The sequence below is a fragment of the Pygoscelis adeliae genome, unplaced genomic scaffold (assembly GCF_000699105.1).
Source record: "Pygoscelis adeliae isolate BGI_AS28 unplaced genomic scaffold, ASM69910v1 Scaffold232, whole genome shotgun sequence".
NCBI classification, from domain to species: Eukaryota; Metazoa; Chordata; class Aves; order Sphenisciformes; family Spheniscidae; genus Pygoscelis; species Pygoscelis adeliae.
Window position 1 is genome coordinate 362,502 of NW_008824473.1, and position 15,912 is coordinate 378,413.

Sequence of the window (15,912 nt, forward strand, 5' to 3'; positions counted from 1 at the left end):
TGGCCCCCTTTTAGGACTGTTTGCCTTGGGAATCCTCTGCTCCTTTGCAAATGGAATTGTAAGTAGAAATTTAAAGCCCTGTTCGTCCAAAATTCATTAATAATTTTGGGCATCTCCTTCCCCCTCCCTCCCCAATAATTTTGTGTTGAGCAGCAAGAGAGATGTCTGATACTTTCCATGAGGACATTTCCCCTTGCTCCCTTTCCTCCTTATCCCAAGGAAGTGATGAACGGGACTGTATAGGAACTTGAATTTCCATCCCATGAAGAGATTTACATGACCAGAGGGGGGAAAGAAAAATATCTAAATAAAAATTAAACTTTAGCAAGGATTTCCTCAAAAACACAGTTTTAGAAGCAGGGAACAATGTGTCTTGAGATGTAGCTGAACGAGTAGACTCAGAGGATGCTGGCCTGTCTGAGCAAGAGGGGGTGAGGCTGGGAAAATGGGGCCCAAGCACTTGCAGACTGAATTGGGGTGTTCTCAGAGTGCTTCAGTATCGTGAAATTATCATTTCCAGAGGAAAAAGCTATTCCATCAAAAAAATGGATTTGACGAACTTTGGGAATATGGTCCGTGGGTTAGTCTGACAGGATTGCTATTTAGTAAGGTTCACTAATCACAAACCTTTACCTCTTTGCAGTTGCAAATTTTATGTATTTAAAAAAAAAAAATCACTAGCTGTCAGCCAAAAAAAAAAAACCCCCACCCTGAGGTAGAAGAGACTTTTGCAAAAACAGATCACATGAGAAAAAGGAAAAATTGCTTCTGTATTCGTTCAAGAAGGGCCTCAAATAAAGCAGTATTTTCCCATATACCGTGCAGCCCAAACGTATCCTTTGACTGCAAAGGCATAGTGGCAAAATAAAAAGAGGTATGCTCGGGAGCTGTGAGTAAACACTGTATTTCGCAAAAGGGGAATGAAGTAAACTCCCCAGCTCTCCCCAGCTGTGTATTTCATTTTTGCTACGGAGCCTACAGTTTAGATTATCTTGACTGTTTCTTACTCATCTAGGTATTGTTTTTTTCAAATATCCTTTTGCTTTTCATGTAAATCCAAGTTTCATTTTCTGTTTTGTAGGGTGCGTTTGTGGGTCTTGTCACTGGTTTTGTTATTTCACTTTGGGTTGGAATCGGATCTCAGATTTATCCTCCACTCCCAGAGAGGACCAAGCCACTATATCTCTCAACTGCAGGCTGTAATATATCCTCAGAAAATTTGATGACAACAGAAAATCCATTAACAACAGTCTTCAACACACCAACTGCAGAGAGGTATACAAGTTCATCATGTGAAATCAACAAAGCATGTATTTGTTTTAAAGCAACATGAACATCTGTCCAGCATTTGGGTTACTATAACTATCCACCCCTGGTTTACCTACCAGGCTGTTTAAGATGAAGCAGTTTTCTCTGATTCTTTTTTTCCCTGTCAGGGTGAAGTTTGAGTTATCCCAGAACAGAAGTCAAAGTGAATCTTCCTATTGACCTGAAAAGCTTCAGTTCAATATTTGAGTCTAAAGGCTTGGATATGCCTTACCAGGAACCATGGTGTTAAAGAAAGCATAACATTTATAGTTATTGGATTAACTTCCACAGTCTGTCACATGAATTAAAGTAGTAGGCAGTTAAAGGGCAATTTGCCAGTTTAACAGCTCTGCCTACAACAGCTTGTCTGTGCAGAAATAGTTGTATTCAGGAAATTCAGAAGAGGGCATAACCCATATAATGGGCAAAATATAAGGGATTTTCTCCCCTCTGCAATTACTGTATGTCTTATTTTGGACAATCACAATTAAGTGTAACAGTTATGAAGGACAATATAGGGAACAGCAGGACAGATGCTGAAAAAACTCATTTCTAGGGATTCCCAATCCCTACACCTTAGAGCATTGTACAGTCAGCAACAGATACCCCGGTACATTCCTGGGTGCCCAACATCCAGTTTCATATACTACACCTCTCATTGCTCATGGCTGTGTGGAAGCAACTGTTGCAACAGAGCACATTGTCAGGGAGAAAAAATAAGGTGTGACAGTTGTCCTATTGTTTCTGGCTGTTTAGAGCTGCACATAGCTGATTTCCTACTTTTTTTGTGTGTGTACCCTCCTTTAAATAATGTCCCCCCTTCTAAAGAAGTTATTCCTTCATCTGGATAGCTGGAGTGCTCAGCTCCACACTAGATTCCTAGCAGAGACAGGACTGTCCTGTTTCACCTGCTCTGTCCCATGCGTTGCCTCACTGTACTGACCAGTCTCCTCCCCTGTGAAGGAACCTGTCCTGTGAATTTTAACAGGTTTTCACTGCACATTTTATTGTACAGAGATAGTTCAAGAGTACCAGGTCGCTTGGTTCAGAAGTCACTCTGTATACTCTGTCTGGATCAGACAACGTTTTCAAGCTGCTTGGAATAGGAAAGCAGAGATTAACACTTTTTCTGCTCTTTTTCAGGCCTGCCCTGGCAGACAACTGGTATTCCTTGTCTTATCTCTACTTCAGCACACTTGGGACACTTACCACAGTAGTTGTGGGAATAATTATCAGCCTCCTAACAGGTACTAGTTCCAGAGCTGTGACTTAACGTGTCTTAGATCTCTTTCGAACTAAGATGACCTAAGGGAGAGCTCTCATTGCCACAGGAAGTGCGGGTGACCCTAATGCAAATGTTGTATAAAGGTTACCATCCTAATTCTTATTTCCTCCCCTCAACCCTTCTGCATCCCACTCCTGTTCTCTGCTCACAGCAAAGGTTACTTCAAATTTCTAAAGAGAAAGAAGTTTCAGCAGTTCTTTAAACTGAGGAACAAAAAAGATATGTCATCTGTCTTTCCTGTTTTATTAGATGCCAGCAGGAGCTGGAGGTTTAAGGGTTGTCCCTGAACATGGCAACAACTCCAAGCAAGGAGGTACACCCATGCTTCTAGAGGACAAGAGCAGTTTGGCTTTGAGTGAGTTCAGAGCACTCAAGGGTTACTGTCTGCACCTGTACAGTGCATGCTGTTCACCACATTCCCCAAGCACGTACCTAAGAGCTGCAGACGCTGCGCATGGCTATGTTAGCTTCTTTCTCAGTTTCCCTGTACTATTTGTGCAAGGGGCAAAAAGCAGCACCCCACAGATAGGAGCGGGGACTTCAGTTCCAGCCCATGGCCTCACTACTTTTTGTATCTAGGTGAGATGCAAAGTGTACCTGTCATCCACCTCATGCATGGCAGAAATAGCACAAAAGCAGCTGCTCTCAGCTTTACCCCGTATGCCCAGCCAGATTCCTATGACAGCCCTCATCTTTGAGGCTGATAGATTTCAGGCCTATTCGTCTGACCTACTTCAGGACTATGAAACTCCAAACCCAGCAGACAAACTCACTTCCATTAGCTTCCCTGTGCCCTGAAACTTATTAGTTTCAGTTATCGTGCTTATTAGCACAAGTTACACTTCTACCATTTTCTTTTCCTTATGAGTTTCTAGCAGATTTGCTGTCCTCTTTCTTCCCATCATAATATCTTCCTATTGCTATAGCGATGCCTGTAGACAAATTTTGCCTCTTACCAGGTTGGGATCAGGTCATCCACAGGCCATGAAACAAAGCATGAAAACTAGGCAACTCAGTAAATCCAGACGAGAGGTCCTCAGCCCAGAAAACAGGAACCCAAAAGAACTGACCCAACCACAACGTCACCCTGCTTTTTGCAGAACAAGATCCTGTTTAAGCCTCAGGTGCAATCAGAGCTAATTCCCAGCACCTGCATCTCCTTTCTTTCCCACACACATTCCCACGCAAGAATAGTTAATCTTCCATGCCTTAAAAATGCCCAAACATCCCATTAACCCTCATCCCCCGACCTTGGGGCTGCCCTTCTTAAATTACTCCCTATAAAAATTGCTGGGGACTCTGGAGACAGGAGTCTTGCTGACAGGGAGCTGAGGACTGGGGCTCAGGCTCCTGGGCAGCACTTGGTACTGCAGCTCCTGGACTAGCAGCGTGGTCCCAGGTATCACTGTATGGGATTCATCCTTTTCTGATTATTGTCTCGGTGTTTTTTACACAATGAGAAGTCTGAGGCGGATCTGGGAAACTCTGGGAAACGGCTAAGGCATTTCAAGTAGACCTTGAGGATCATTTTATATTTTGAGAGGTGCACGGTATACATCGTTGTAAAGAAATGATCCTTAAGGCCTGTGTTTGCTTGATGGCTTTTGCTGCATGACTCTGTCCTGCTCACCTGGCCTGGTGCCCATGGCTGGGCTCTGACATATCATTTGCATGTGGAAACCTGGCTGACTGAAACCTGCCTGTTTTGCAGGAGGATTAAAGCAGAACACAGATCGTAAATTCCTCCTGACCAAGGAAGACTTCCTGTCCAACTTCTCACGGTCTAAATCTGAGACAGTAAGTGTAATTATGCATCTCTGATTTAAAACAATCTTTCCTCCTGGGGACCAAGGCAAACAGTCCCTGGCCTTTTTTTTCCCCACCAGGATGAATAGCACCTGATGCTGCCTGATATGACTGTCTGCTTTAAGGCAGTAGCAGAGCACAAGGCGGGTAGGAGTAAAGCAGCTGGCATAGGCAGGGAAGCTATGTTTGGCCACAGCTTGACTTCAGCGAACAACAGAGCAGCAGCTGAGACAAGGGACAGTTGTTCTCCAGGTTTCTGCCAAAATACGCCCTCGCTAGTCTGTTGGAAGCTGGCCCAAGGCACGCTTTGGACTCAGCAAAGCTTCCTTTGTTTGTAAACATGTTTCTCTCAAGTCTGGATTTTTTTTTTTTGCAACTTCAGCTACTGTTTGTGAGGAAACATTTCTAGTTAGTGTACTTGTTTCCTAGCTTTCTCCCTAAGATACAAGAAAAGGGGAGACATGATTGGGTAATAACATCCCATAGAAGGGAGAAGGTAGGGGAAATTTGTTTGTTTGTTTGTTTTAAATAAACTCTAGATCTTTCTTCAATCAGTATCATCAGGATGCTGAACATTCAAGCTCAGCTCTGTTCAGTGCTTTTTGAGTGCTGCAGTCCAGGCAATGATCATATCTTTGAGATGGCCCAGTTTGCAAAATGTTTCGCCTCCATGATGACAACTCCTTTTAGTATGATCTCATTTATTTCAGCTTCTGGATATGAACACCAGGGAGAGAAAGGGCTTTTTACAGTATTATTGTAATGCTATGTGCCCATGTCAGGACTGGAGACCAGCTATCCAGCTATTGTCCTTCACTGTCTTTAATGGGCCAACATCTGTTTTCACTATCTGGGAGTTTAATCCCTGAAGTCTTTTGAAAAAAAAACCCACCCACATGGAAACTAGTGTCCACAGCCATACTATTTTCTGTCCAGAGTCAGAAACAAGCGTCTGCCTGGTTATACAGCTGGGAGCTGGATAACAAGTGGTTGGCATCGCAAATAATGCAGTAAGTTGTTGAGAAAAAAAAAAGGGGGGGGAACTGAGTAACTTCCTGCACGTGAAGAGCTCAGCATCTCATTATGTTTAACAGAGGTGGAACATCAAAGCAATGATGCACGTTAATCTGCTCTTCATGTCGAAGATGGGGCAAGGACCGAGGGTTGGGAGTCAATAGCTCAGGGACCTGGTGGTGACAGATCACTAGACATGAAAACAACAATTAGAACTTTGCACACCCAAAAATGTTTTAGACACTTTGCAGGACAAGAACATTGTATGTGACAAGAACATTTTACACAACTAGTACCTTATGCAATAAGAAACTTTCCATGCCCCTAGAAAAATACCAGCTACTGTAGTGAATAACTATTTATGCTCTGTCAGCAACCACCATGTGTTCTCCTGCAAGGCATCCTGTATGTCAGGCCTGGCTCTGCTTGCATGCAGGTCAAAGAGAGGAAGACTGTTTCTTTCACTTCACAGCATGGCTTTTGTCTTTTGTCTTTTAGCCAGAGAAAGTGGAAGTGTTGGACTGGAAACGGCTTACTGTGGCAGGCGAAGGAACTGACAACCCTGCTTTCAGCCACATTGAAATGGATGTTGCAAGCGATAAGAACAAAGTCAATGGCCTTCATATATGACATGGGGCCATGTCAGCCCACAAGGACAGTTTTGTTCATGTAAATCACTGTTGGCATTTCTGTGCCAGGTCAGTTACCAGCCCTGCTGGGGTCATGGGCAGGTGTCTGCTGAGCTTCGTGGCACTGTCACCCTTGCATGACCTTGACAGTAATCAAGAAAGGAATCAGGTCTTTCTTGCACTTTCTCTCTCTCTCCCACCCCCCCCACCCCCACCCCCCCGGAATCTTGGTGACAGGGCTTAAGGCAATGTTTCTATGTGAAATATTTGCCTGATATTCTTGAGCCTTCTGGAAAATATCTGCTTTCAATCTCAGTTCACTCTCAGAGTAAATTTTTTATTTGGTAAGAGCACTGTTCCCCCAGACATGGCTGTTTTTCTCTTTTTTTTTTTTTTTTTTTTCTTTTAAGGCAGGGAAAGTATGAAGAGATTAGGGCTGTGGGACCTTATCAGACTGCAATAAACAGTGGGTCTTTTTTTAGTGCAGGAGGTGCATTTAGTGCCGTCTGGTTCCTTTGTAGGACTAATCCTGAGAGCGTATTTATTTTTCTGTTTTTGTCATATATGTTTGTTTTTATTAAGCCACTTGTTCCCTGGTTACCTGCATCTCCTCCTCTGTGCTCACTGCTGGAAGCTACAAGAGTGTCTTTGGTGATGGGTAGAGGCAAGGGTCAGTAATATCCTTCCCTTCACGCCCTATCTGCGCTGTCTTGCCCTTACAGAGCTGGTCCTCATGAAGGAAATGAGCTATTTGGGCTTTTTATTCGGTGCCATATAGCAGAACCACAGTAGTCTTCTACTTCATTCCCAGCGTGCTGGCGTAGGACTGCTCTTGCACTGGGCTGGGCGTAGTGCCGCAGAGACGTTAATGCAAAGAGGGCCCTCTTTGCTGTACTGGACAAGAGGGAGGGCTGCACCTGCAGCTGCCACTGCTGTTACCTGCGGAGCTGTGAGCTGAAACCTCATGCAGCCATTTGTGTTCATGCAGTCCCTGTCGTCACTCCGGGGATTCGTGGTCAAGGTTGGTCCAGATCAGGCAAGAGCACGTCGTGTGTTTTGGCAGGCAGGCAGAGTCCACTGCACAATCCCCCAGGATGGGGAAGGGATCGCAGAGGCCGTCATTTAGTGAAGGCTTCTCCAGGGCTGCAGGGCATGGGATAGCTCATCCTCTGGCTGGGCTGCCAAGAGAAGTTGAATGGTGCATCCACTCCAGACCATGCACTGTACTTGTGGTTTGGGAGGGTGGAAACCCCCATTGCTTCCTTCTCCTGTGTGCTTTCTGGTACAGCAGGGAACAGACGCTGACCCACTGCGTTGTTTTTGTACTGCAGACTTTTTGCTATGGCTATACATGGGTGTTTAAAACTCCCCTACAGCAGCAGAATCAAGTTGGAAAATAAAAGCCATTGCAGGAAAGGCGAGCTGTGAAGCTTATAAAGCAGTCATGCTTGAGAATCAAATGAAAAACTGACTGCGTGTCTTAAATGCTTTCTAAAAGTTATGCTGCATTTGTGCCAGGTGCTGAGCTGCTGTAACTTCAAATATGAAACAGTGCTAGTTTATCTACCTTGACTGGGGCCCTTTAGCATCTAAATCAATTTATTCTGTGCCCCTGTGACAGAGGGCACTTGATGATCTACTGCATAAGATGAACTGACAGGATCAGAAAACATTAGGAAGAAAAAATGGGTTTCAAGGAGCAGACCTCTACTAGAGGAGCACAGGCCGGACAGACAGGGGCATGTCTCCATCAGCTAACCCAGTGCAAAACTACGTGATGGAGGCAGGTTTCCCCTTTGCCTCCTGAAGCACTGGTTTGCATAATCCAATGCAGAGTTTAGGGCCAGCCCCTTGTCTCCCATTCCTCTGCTGCCGCTCTGTGACCAGGTAAGTGCCTAAAGCCACTGTGTGGAAGGGCTGTGAGCGAGCGGGATAGATCCCACGAGTTATGTCTTGTGTCTGTATGTCTAAGATCTGAAACAAACGATAGCATCCTGAATAAAGTCATCTGGGATTCAGGACTGGGGTCTCTGTTCTGGGACTATCCTAGTCACTCTGAGACAACTAGTCCACTGACTGAATGAGCCAGCTGTGCTTCTCAAGTCTCAGAAGATAAGTGCAGCTCATTCAGCCTTGTGCCTTGTCTTCATGACATAGAAATAGATACTGCATTTTGTGCTATAGAATAGTTCTTGAGCCTTGGAATATAATAATTTATACTTGCCAGGTACTTTCAGCACACAGATCTGAAAAAGGGTAAGTACTGGTATCTCCATGCTGCTGCAGAGTGCTGAAATGAAGCAGACGGGTGTGCCTCTGTGTACCTGTGCTTTATGGCACAGAGTAAGCTGTGGACAGAGAGAACAGAAGCCTGTAGCAAGCCCTTGACCCGTGTGCCTGCTGGAAGGGCTACAGCCCTCACAACAAACACGCTGAATTCTCATCTGAACGTGCTTCTCGGGAGGGTGACTGCTCGCTGCTGTGTTAAACAGCACCAGCGTGGCCTTCGTTGCAGCACCACTCTGTGCCGAGATCGCTGTTTGCGCTGTAATTGATACTGCCTTAAACTGCCTTGGATGATCTGTGACTTCTACCCGTTTTGTTCCTGGAGCGAAGACTCATCTTCCCAGTTATCATAGTTAAAAAATGTAGCACCAGAGGTTTTTTTCTCAGTGCTTTGAATTCATATAGTTGTTTAAAACAGAGAAAACGCATAAATGACCAACTTACTTACCTTCACTTACTGCTTGAAGTCACTATTTGAGCACTGGGCAGTCATTTAACTCTGATTTTGGTATGAGGTGAAAGTTTGGGCCAGGTGATACCTATTGGTCCACAATCACAACGTCAAGATGAGATTTCACTGGGGAGAATATCTTGCTGTAAGCGGTTTAGAGACAAACATTCTTAAGCTTTGCAGATGACCCCCACAACTACCCCATTTCTTGCTAACTAACCTCCCATAATTGCTGCAGAGCTACAAAATGACTCCTTCTGCTTTACTTTTTTCTATATGCTTCTTGTTTTAATTGGCATCACTAATTAAAGCAATTAATTAACTCTGAATAATATTTTCTCTGGGAGCATATACTGTCCTCTGCTAGCTGGACTCTCAGCCAGGGCCTTGTCTGTGTAAAAGCAGCAGCGTAATTCCTGGTGTCTCCATCACACTCCTGCACCCTGATCCTTCATCTCTCCCAGCTAAAAGCTCACCCGACGAAGAAATGCAGGATGCTCAAAGCTGATTAATTCCATGGGCGTGGGAGCACTCCACACTGTCCAAATTGCATGCTGCATCTGGCAGGGTCAAGAGACAAAACAAGTAGGAACGTTAAAAAAAAACCTAAAACCACAACAGGAACGATATTTGACTATGTGAATACACAAAGGATCCACAGAGAGAAAGTAGTGACAGATTTTGGCCCTTTTTGGTCTGCGTTTAAATTTGCTTCCACCTGACTGGTCTGCTTGCTTGCTGAACAAATAAGGTAAACAGAAAATAACTCATGAACGCCAAACAGCAAATATTTCATATGCATAATTTATTTTAAAGTTTATTGCATCACATTATACAAGCATTAAACATGGCTTTATGTTGATGATTTTTTTTTTAAAGTGTGAAAACTTGACATTCTTCTCCATAGGATTTTTCTATTTACAAATAAACAATCTCTCTATATACTTTATATATATATATTATATATATGGTAAATAACATAACTCCCCTCAGAAAGATTTAAAATAAAAAAGAACTGATTTGTAAACACGGTTTCTGTTGTAGTATTTGGTGGCTTGAACGCAGATGATGTTCTATACCTAGGATTTTTCTTTTGTCAAAGTATCCAGGTTGTTCATTTACATTTTTTATTCTAAGAGCTGTAAAACCAACATGGGACAGAATGCAAAAAACGTAGCAAACGGGCTGAAAAACAGTCCCAATATACAATTTTTTTCCTTGGTTTTAAAAACTGGCGCGTAACTGCTGATGAAGTACATGCTTGCTGTCAAGAGTGGTCTATGGAGATCAATCCTATGCTGATTGCAAGATGATTTCACAGTAAATCCTTTGACGTGTTCTGTCCTGCTTGCTATGTAAAATGTCTGTGGCATGCATTGAGGTTGCATTTTTTCTCATTCCCTTGAAGGTAGTGCTCTTGTGGAGCTGGAATAAGTAAACAACATATAGGACGGTCACCTGGAGGTTTAAACAAAACCCATCATCAGATCAGAAAGAAGGGAACGGCATAAACTTGCTATCTAGAGACCATTAAAATTCCATTTATTATTATTAGCCTATATTAGTTGTATTATCTTTTCCCAATTAATAAAATAAATAAAAAGGGGTCATCTTTCCTGAGTGTTCTGCTACATAGCTCTGAGGGACTCGAGGGAAATCTACTCAGCAGACCAGCAGCACAGAAACCTCGGTGGGTTGACTGGTCAACATTAAGTGACAGAAATGTACTCGGGATCCGCCAGGGAGGTCAGAGCCCCTTTCAGCATCATACTCAGCACGAGCCTGGTAAGCAGCCAACTCGTGTTCTCATTTAGAGCAGAACGGGACACAACTTCTAGCAGTGTATTGTCATGAAAATTCAACATGATGTAGCTATGTTGAGAACTAGTCTCAAAAAAGCAATTATTATCTATTGTATTTCTGCTGCACTTTATTTGTTTTGGCACATTATACTCCTCTGGAGTGGAAGACAGTTTATATTCTACTAGGTTTCAGTTCAGTTCTCGGAAGTTACTGAGATCTGCACTGACAAAGCTGTATCTTACTGCAGGAGTTTGCAAAGGTTCACACTCATATGGGTGACGCCGATTTTATGCATGACTCATGTCTCACTTTACTACTTAGCAAACAGTTTCTAAGCTCTTGTCATCTGTTGTTTTAGACATTAAACAGAGGGTATGCAAACTAATCCAATTGCTCGTGTGAATTTGGTCTGAATGGGATTTTGCACAGCGATCCTGCCCGAGAGTCCCCAGACTGCAAGTGCAGTACACACCCGTACGTGGTGGATGGAAAATACTAACCCATCTGGCGTATGTGTATCGGAAGATGACATTGCCTAATCCCCACCCCCTATTCACAGAGACAGAAATACCCCCGTTTCTCCACTGTCCACATGGGATGTGTCCACGGCTGCTGTAAGCTGAAGCAAAGATGAACAAGTTCACTTCCTCATTAGGCAGGAATACACCCCACAACCACTAGTCGTGCTCCCCACTCAGTTTGGCACCGAGTCAACAGAGAACAGATTAGTCCTGAAATTCCTTCAGTGCTTATGTTGCCTCACGGGACCTTCAGGTTTGGGCCAAGAGCACCTGATAAATGGGAACTGCAGTGCCATTTATCCTCTTCATGTAGGGTGATGGGTCACTACTGGAGGAGGTTCCTTGCTGCAAGGAAGCAAAGTGTTGGCAGGCAGTGGCTACAGAGATGAGGGTGCATACATTTTCTTCCACCCCTCTCCTTCCTCAAGCCATATTACCTTTCATTAAAACCTTCCCCCTGCATGGAAATAGCACGGTTCTCCCTTGGAGTGGAAAGAATTTAATAGATATAATTTGGCAACGTGGGGTCTTGGCGCAAGCAGTCCTGTTGTCTTGTGGAGCTTGAGGCATCCATTCTTAGGGTCTTGCATTGTGTGGTCTGTCAAGAAGGGCAAATTCTAGCCCTTCTATCAAATGATTTCCAGGAGAACTTGGAGAAACAACTTGCTGAATTTTCCTCCCTCTTAAATATCTTCAAACTAACAAGGTCACAGTTCCTTAAGGTTGCTGAGAAAACCGTAATTTTTATGGAGCTCCAGTTACTTGGAAAAGGGCCAAGCAAATGGATCAGCTCCAGTATTTTGCATCTAGCTGTATCCTCACCAGGACACAGGCTTGCTTCCACTTGGCTTCTTACAGTCTTGGCTTTTGAACTTCCTTCTCCGTGTTGTGGCCGATTATGCCACTGCATGTTCTGCAAGAATTACAGTGTTATCACTTTGAGGCAAGAGGTGGTAGAGCTTTCACAACACTCAGCATTTTGATTCATGTTGCTCCATCCAACACTTCTGCAGTCTTCAGACCTACAACTCCACTATTTTGGGTTAATAATCTGGGAAATTTTTAATTTCTTAATGCTCAAGTATTTGCAAAAGGATATAGGCAGTGGCCCATTTCGCCCAAATCTAATTCTGAAGCCTGTGTAGAATTGCTCTGCATGAAGGATTTCAAGCTCCTTCATACTACAGTCCGTTGTTTTATTTTTCCCCTCCACCCCTTCATAGATAATGGAAGGATGAATAAAGAAAATGTTACAAGCGTAGAGATTCTGGATGACTGTGTTCTTTTGCTCTGCTGACCTTGTTCATCTGTTGTTTTTTTTTTTGTTTTACTTATGCAGATAGATCTTTAAGACACAGTCTGTCTTCTGTTATGTGTGCCATACACCCTAATTCCTGACAAAGCCTCAATGTGACCTTGCAATACAAATACACGGGCAGTTCTGGGCAAGATGCCCTAGCCTGATTTGTTTCCTTCAGAGACCAGACAGTCCTATAGCTGAAAAGGCACTGTTCAAATCCTTAATACATATTACTAACTTTTCACAGTATCATTTCCAAATAAATGACCCTACAGTTAGATACCTCTGGCCACATTTAGATGCTTGTCTATCTGTCAGCACTTCTGCACACCTAAATTTTTCAGCATTGTGTCCTGGTTTCGGCAGGGATAGAGTTAATTTCCTTCCTAGTAGCTGGTACAGTGCTGTGTTTTGGATTTAGGATGGGAACAAAATTGATAAGGCACCGATGTTTTAGTTGTTGCTAGGTAATGCTTATACTAGCCAAGGACTTTCTAGTTTTCCATGCTCTACCGACTGAGAAGGCTGCAGGTGCACAGGAAGCTGGGAGGGGGCACAGCCAAACTGGCCAAAGGGACATTCCATACCATGTGACGTCATGCTCAGTACATAAACTGGGGAAAGCTGGCTGGGGGGGGCCGCTGCTTGGGGACTGGCTGGGCATCGGTTGGTGGGTGGTGAGCAATTGCACTGTGCATCACTTGCTTTGTGTATTATTATTATTATCATATTATTATCATTATAATTTTATTTCAATTATTAAACTGTTTTTATCTCAACCCACGAGTTTTTCTCACTTGTGCTTTTCCAATTCTCTCCCCCATCCCATCGGGGGGTGGGGGGGAGTGAGCGAGCAGCTGCGTGGTGCTTAGCTGCCGACTGAGGTTAAACCACGACACTGCTGTAGACCAGTTGATTAGACTCCTGATCAAGCATGTCCTCCTAAAAAATATTTCAGTATGGTTGGAGTAATGGAAATGGTCCACGAATGTGACCTTAACTCGTGGTAAATGTGAGCTAACACAACTTAGTCCACTGTGGAAGAGGGCAACGTTGCCATGCATGTGCTGCAGGTGGAGGCCACACACATGGACAAGTACTGCCATGTTGCCAACACGCAGTCACTGGTTATGAAGTAGCAACCTGGTCATGAGAATGAGCGTAAGAACGCTGAGTTCTGCAAAGCACTGTAAGATATAAAACTGCTTTGAAGTTTGGGGCCTTGAATTTAAGTCAGGGCCTGGGAGCTCCCTAAAAAAATAAGCATTGGCCTGATCTGCTCATGCTGACATTAGCTCTGGAGAAGACTAAGCCTTGCAAGACCACTAATTTCAAAAGGCTTATGACAATATGCACCCTATTAAACATGGGCACACATGTGCTAAGCGCACACAACATTGACTGGCTATTCCTTTCAGTGCACTCTCCACTGCAGAAAACCAGGAAATTTTTATAAACAGAATTCCTATCTTCTTTTAAGCAGTTTCTTCCTCACCCCATCATGGCCACTCATTGTGGTAAGATTTTCCGTTCTTCTTCCTTTCCTTCCGCTCTTTCTGCAGACGTTCTAGTTCAGCTTCATACATCATTTCCTGAATCAGGTACTTTTCTCTCCTCATCCGATCTCTCAGATCTTTTGGGAGATCTGGGATTAAGTAGGAAATCAGGTGCTTTATGCAAAAGACAAGGTGCTGTGAAAACAAAAAAGGGATGAAAAATGAAAATCCTAGGAAGAAAACAAGTACTTTCTGCATCTTCTGAAAACCCTCTCCTTCCAATTCACAAAAAGATCCTCTGTTAGAACTAAATCCATTACTAAATTTGAAGAAACCAAACCATGAAGTTTTTTCCCCACAAAAACTCCAGCCCAAGTCAGTGGAGTATGGATCGCAGCAAAGGTTATGAGCAGCTGGGTTCAAATAAGGCCTCAAAACTGTTGTATGACCTGTGTGTTCAAACCCCTGAGGTCATGATTGCTGTAAGGTTGTTTGGGCAGGGCCTGGTATTAGTGGATTGCTCTGCAAGAAGAGGAGGATCAAATGATGTAATACTTTCCTGTTGCCAGAAAACCCTTGCATCAGTATCAGATCCAATGAATTACCTATGCAAAACAAAACATTTTTTCTTATACTGTGTCTCTCATCCAAAGAAATATTCCCATTTACTAAACATCACAATTAAATACAAGGTAACTGATCCTTTCTCTCTCATGTTTTAGGCATGCCACAGCAAAGCTTGAGTGTGATGGGGAAGGATTGCTTGAGTGTCGTTTTTTGTTTGATCAAAGATGCTGCTTGGAGATTTACTCACTCCAGTTGAGAGGAGGAGCAGAGAAACAGAAAAGTCCTCCATCTCAGAAAGGACACTCATTCTAGATTGGAGAAATAAAGGTATTTCTTCTTCTCCAAGCAGAACCCTTCCTTTGAAAGCCACTGAAAAGAGAGTGTAACATGTTTGCCAATGTATTCTTCCCTCATGAGAAATAAACCCTCAATACTTTAATTGCTGGTTTTTTGCCAAACCTAAAAAAAGACAAAAAGCTGCTTCTGTCAGTTTAGTGTGGACAAATAATTCCTTTTGCAGTGATAGGAAATATTTTTTTTTGGTTTTGAGGGAGGTCAAGATAGCCAAAATAACCAAACGCACAGTGCCAAAAAGGTGTCTGAGCTTAAGTAGTCACTTAATTTATGAAAAAACCTACCTTGAATCACTTATCTCTTAGCGCAATCTTTTACTGTAATTGCTGTAGCAATCACAATACACCCATTAGTGTTTTCCACAGAGAAAGACAGTCATGGTTTCTGCTGCAATTACCTTTTTGATTTCATAGATACAGTTAGGGAAACAGTTTGCAGTGCCAATAAACAGAGTGGCCCCTGCTGAGGGAGACAGCTATGAGCCAGCCTATGGCTTTGGTTGGGACAAAGCAAAGTCAAATCTCTCGTGCAAGTATTGGGCAGACACAAAAAGTTATTCCACGGCAGGTCGCAAATTTGGCTGGGCACTGAGACTTGAGCAGGGCTGATTTTTCTTGCCTCGGTTATCTCTGCCCTTCTGTGATGCTGCCTTTATGCCAAGCATGTATTAAGAAGCCAGGCTCTCCTCAATCTTAAAACTGCTTAGGCTAGCCTGTCAAGGCCATCCATTCTTGTAGTCCTTTCTGGAGACAGATACCCTGGCTCTCAGTACCAACAGCTCAAGAAGCAAAGAAGAGATCGAGCCCAGCAGGCCTCTATCAAATCTGTCTTTCCTTCTTTCCCTTAATGCTTCCCTGACTGTGGCAGAGATGATGGAAGAGCCGATTTCCTTAGGACCAACCTCTAATGAGTTAGCCCAGTGTAGAGGAAGGAGAGAGCCCAACCTGCAGTGCCATATTCCCCCTTCTTCTGGGAAGGGCTGAAAATGACTTTCAGGGGGAATTCACTGCAGACCTCGGGCTTCTGCTGAGCCACCAAGACATCCCTACGCAAGAAATAATCTAGAAAATGTTTCCCCTTCACCTTTCCTCT

At 43.6% G+C, this 15,912-nt stretch overlaps 2 protein-coding genes across 2 annotated transcripts in view; one reads left to right on the forward strand and one right to left on the reverse strand.

The window, feature by feature from the left end:
• SLC5A8 (solute carrier family 5 (sodium/monocarboxylate cotransporter), member 8) overlaps positions 1-6,043 on the forward strand; it is a 30,171-nt gene extending 24,128 nt beyond the window's left edge. Inside the window, exons 11-15 of the mRNA XM_009321294.1 lie at positions 1-58; positions 1,082-1,275; positions 2,452-2,555; positions 4,305-4,390; positions 5,912-6,043. The exon at positions 1-58 is cut by the window's left edge and continues 21 nt beyond it. Of these exons, the coding sequence (XP_009319569.1) occupies positions 1-58; positions 1,082-1,275; positions 2,452-2,555; positions 4,305-4,390; positions 5,912-6,043 (574 nt within the window). The remainder of the gene's footprint in view (positions 59-1,081; positions 1,276-2,451; positions 2,556-4,304; positions 4,391-5,911) is intronic.
• Positions 6,044-13,902: 7,859 nt separating this feature from the next.
• ANO4 (anoctamin 4) overlaps positions 13,903-15,912 on the reverse strand; it is a 159,340-nt gene continuing 157,330 nt past the window's right edge. Inside the window, exon 25 of the mRNA XM_009321339.1 lies at positions 13,903-14,094. Coding sequence (XP_009319614.1) covers positions 13,903-14,094 — 192 coding nt within the window. The remainder of the gene's footprint in view (positions 14,095-15,912) is intronic.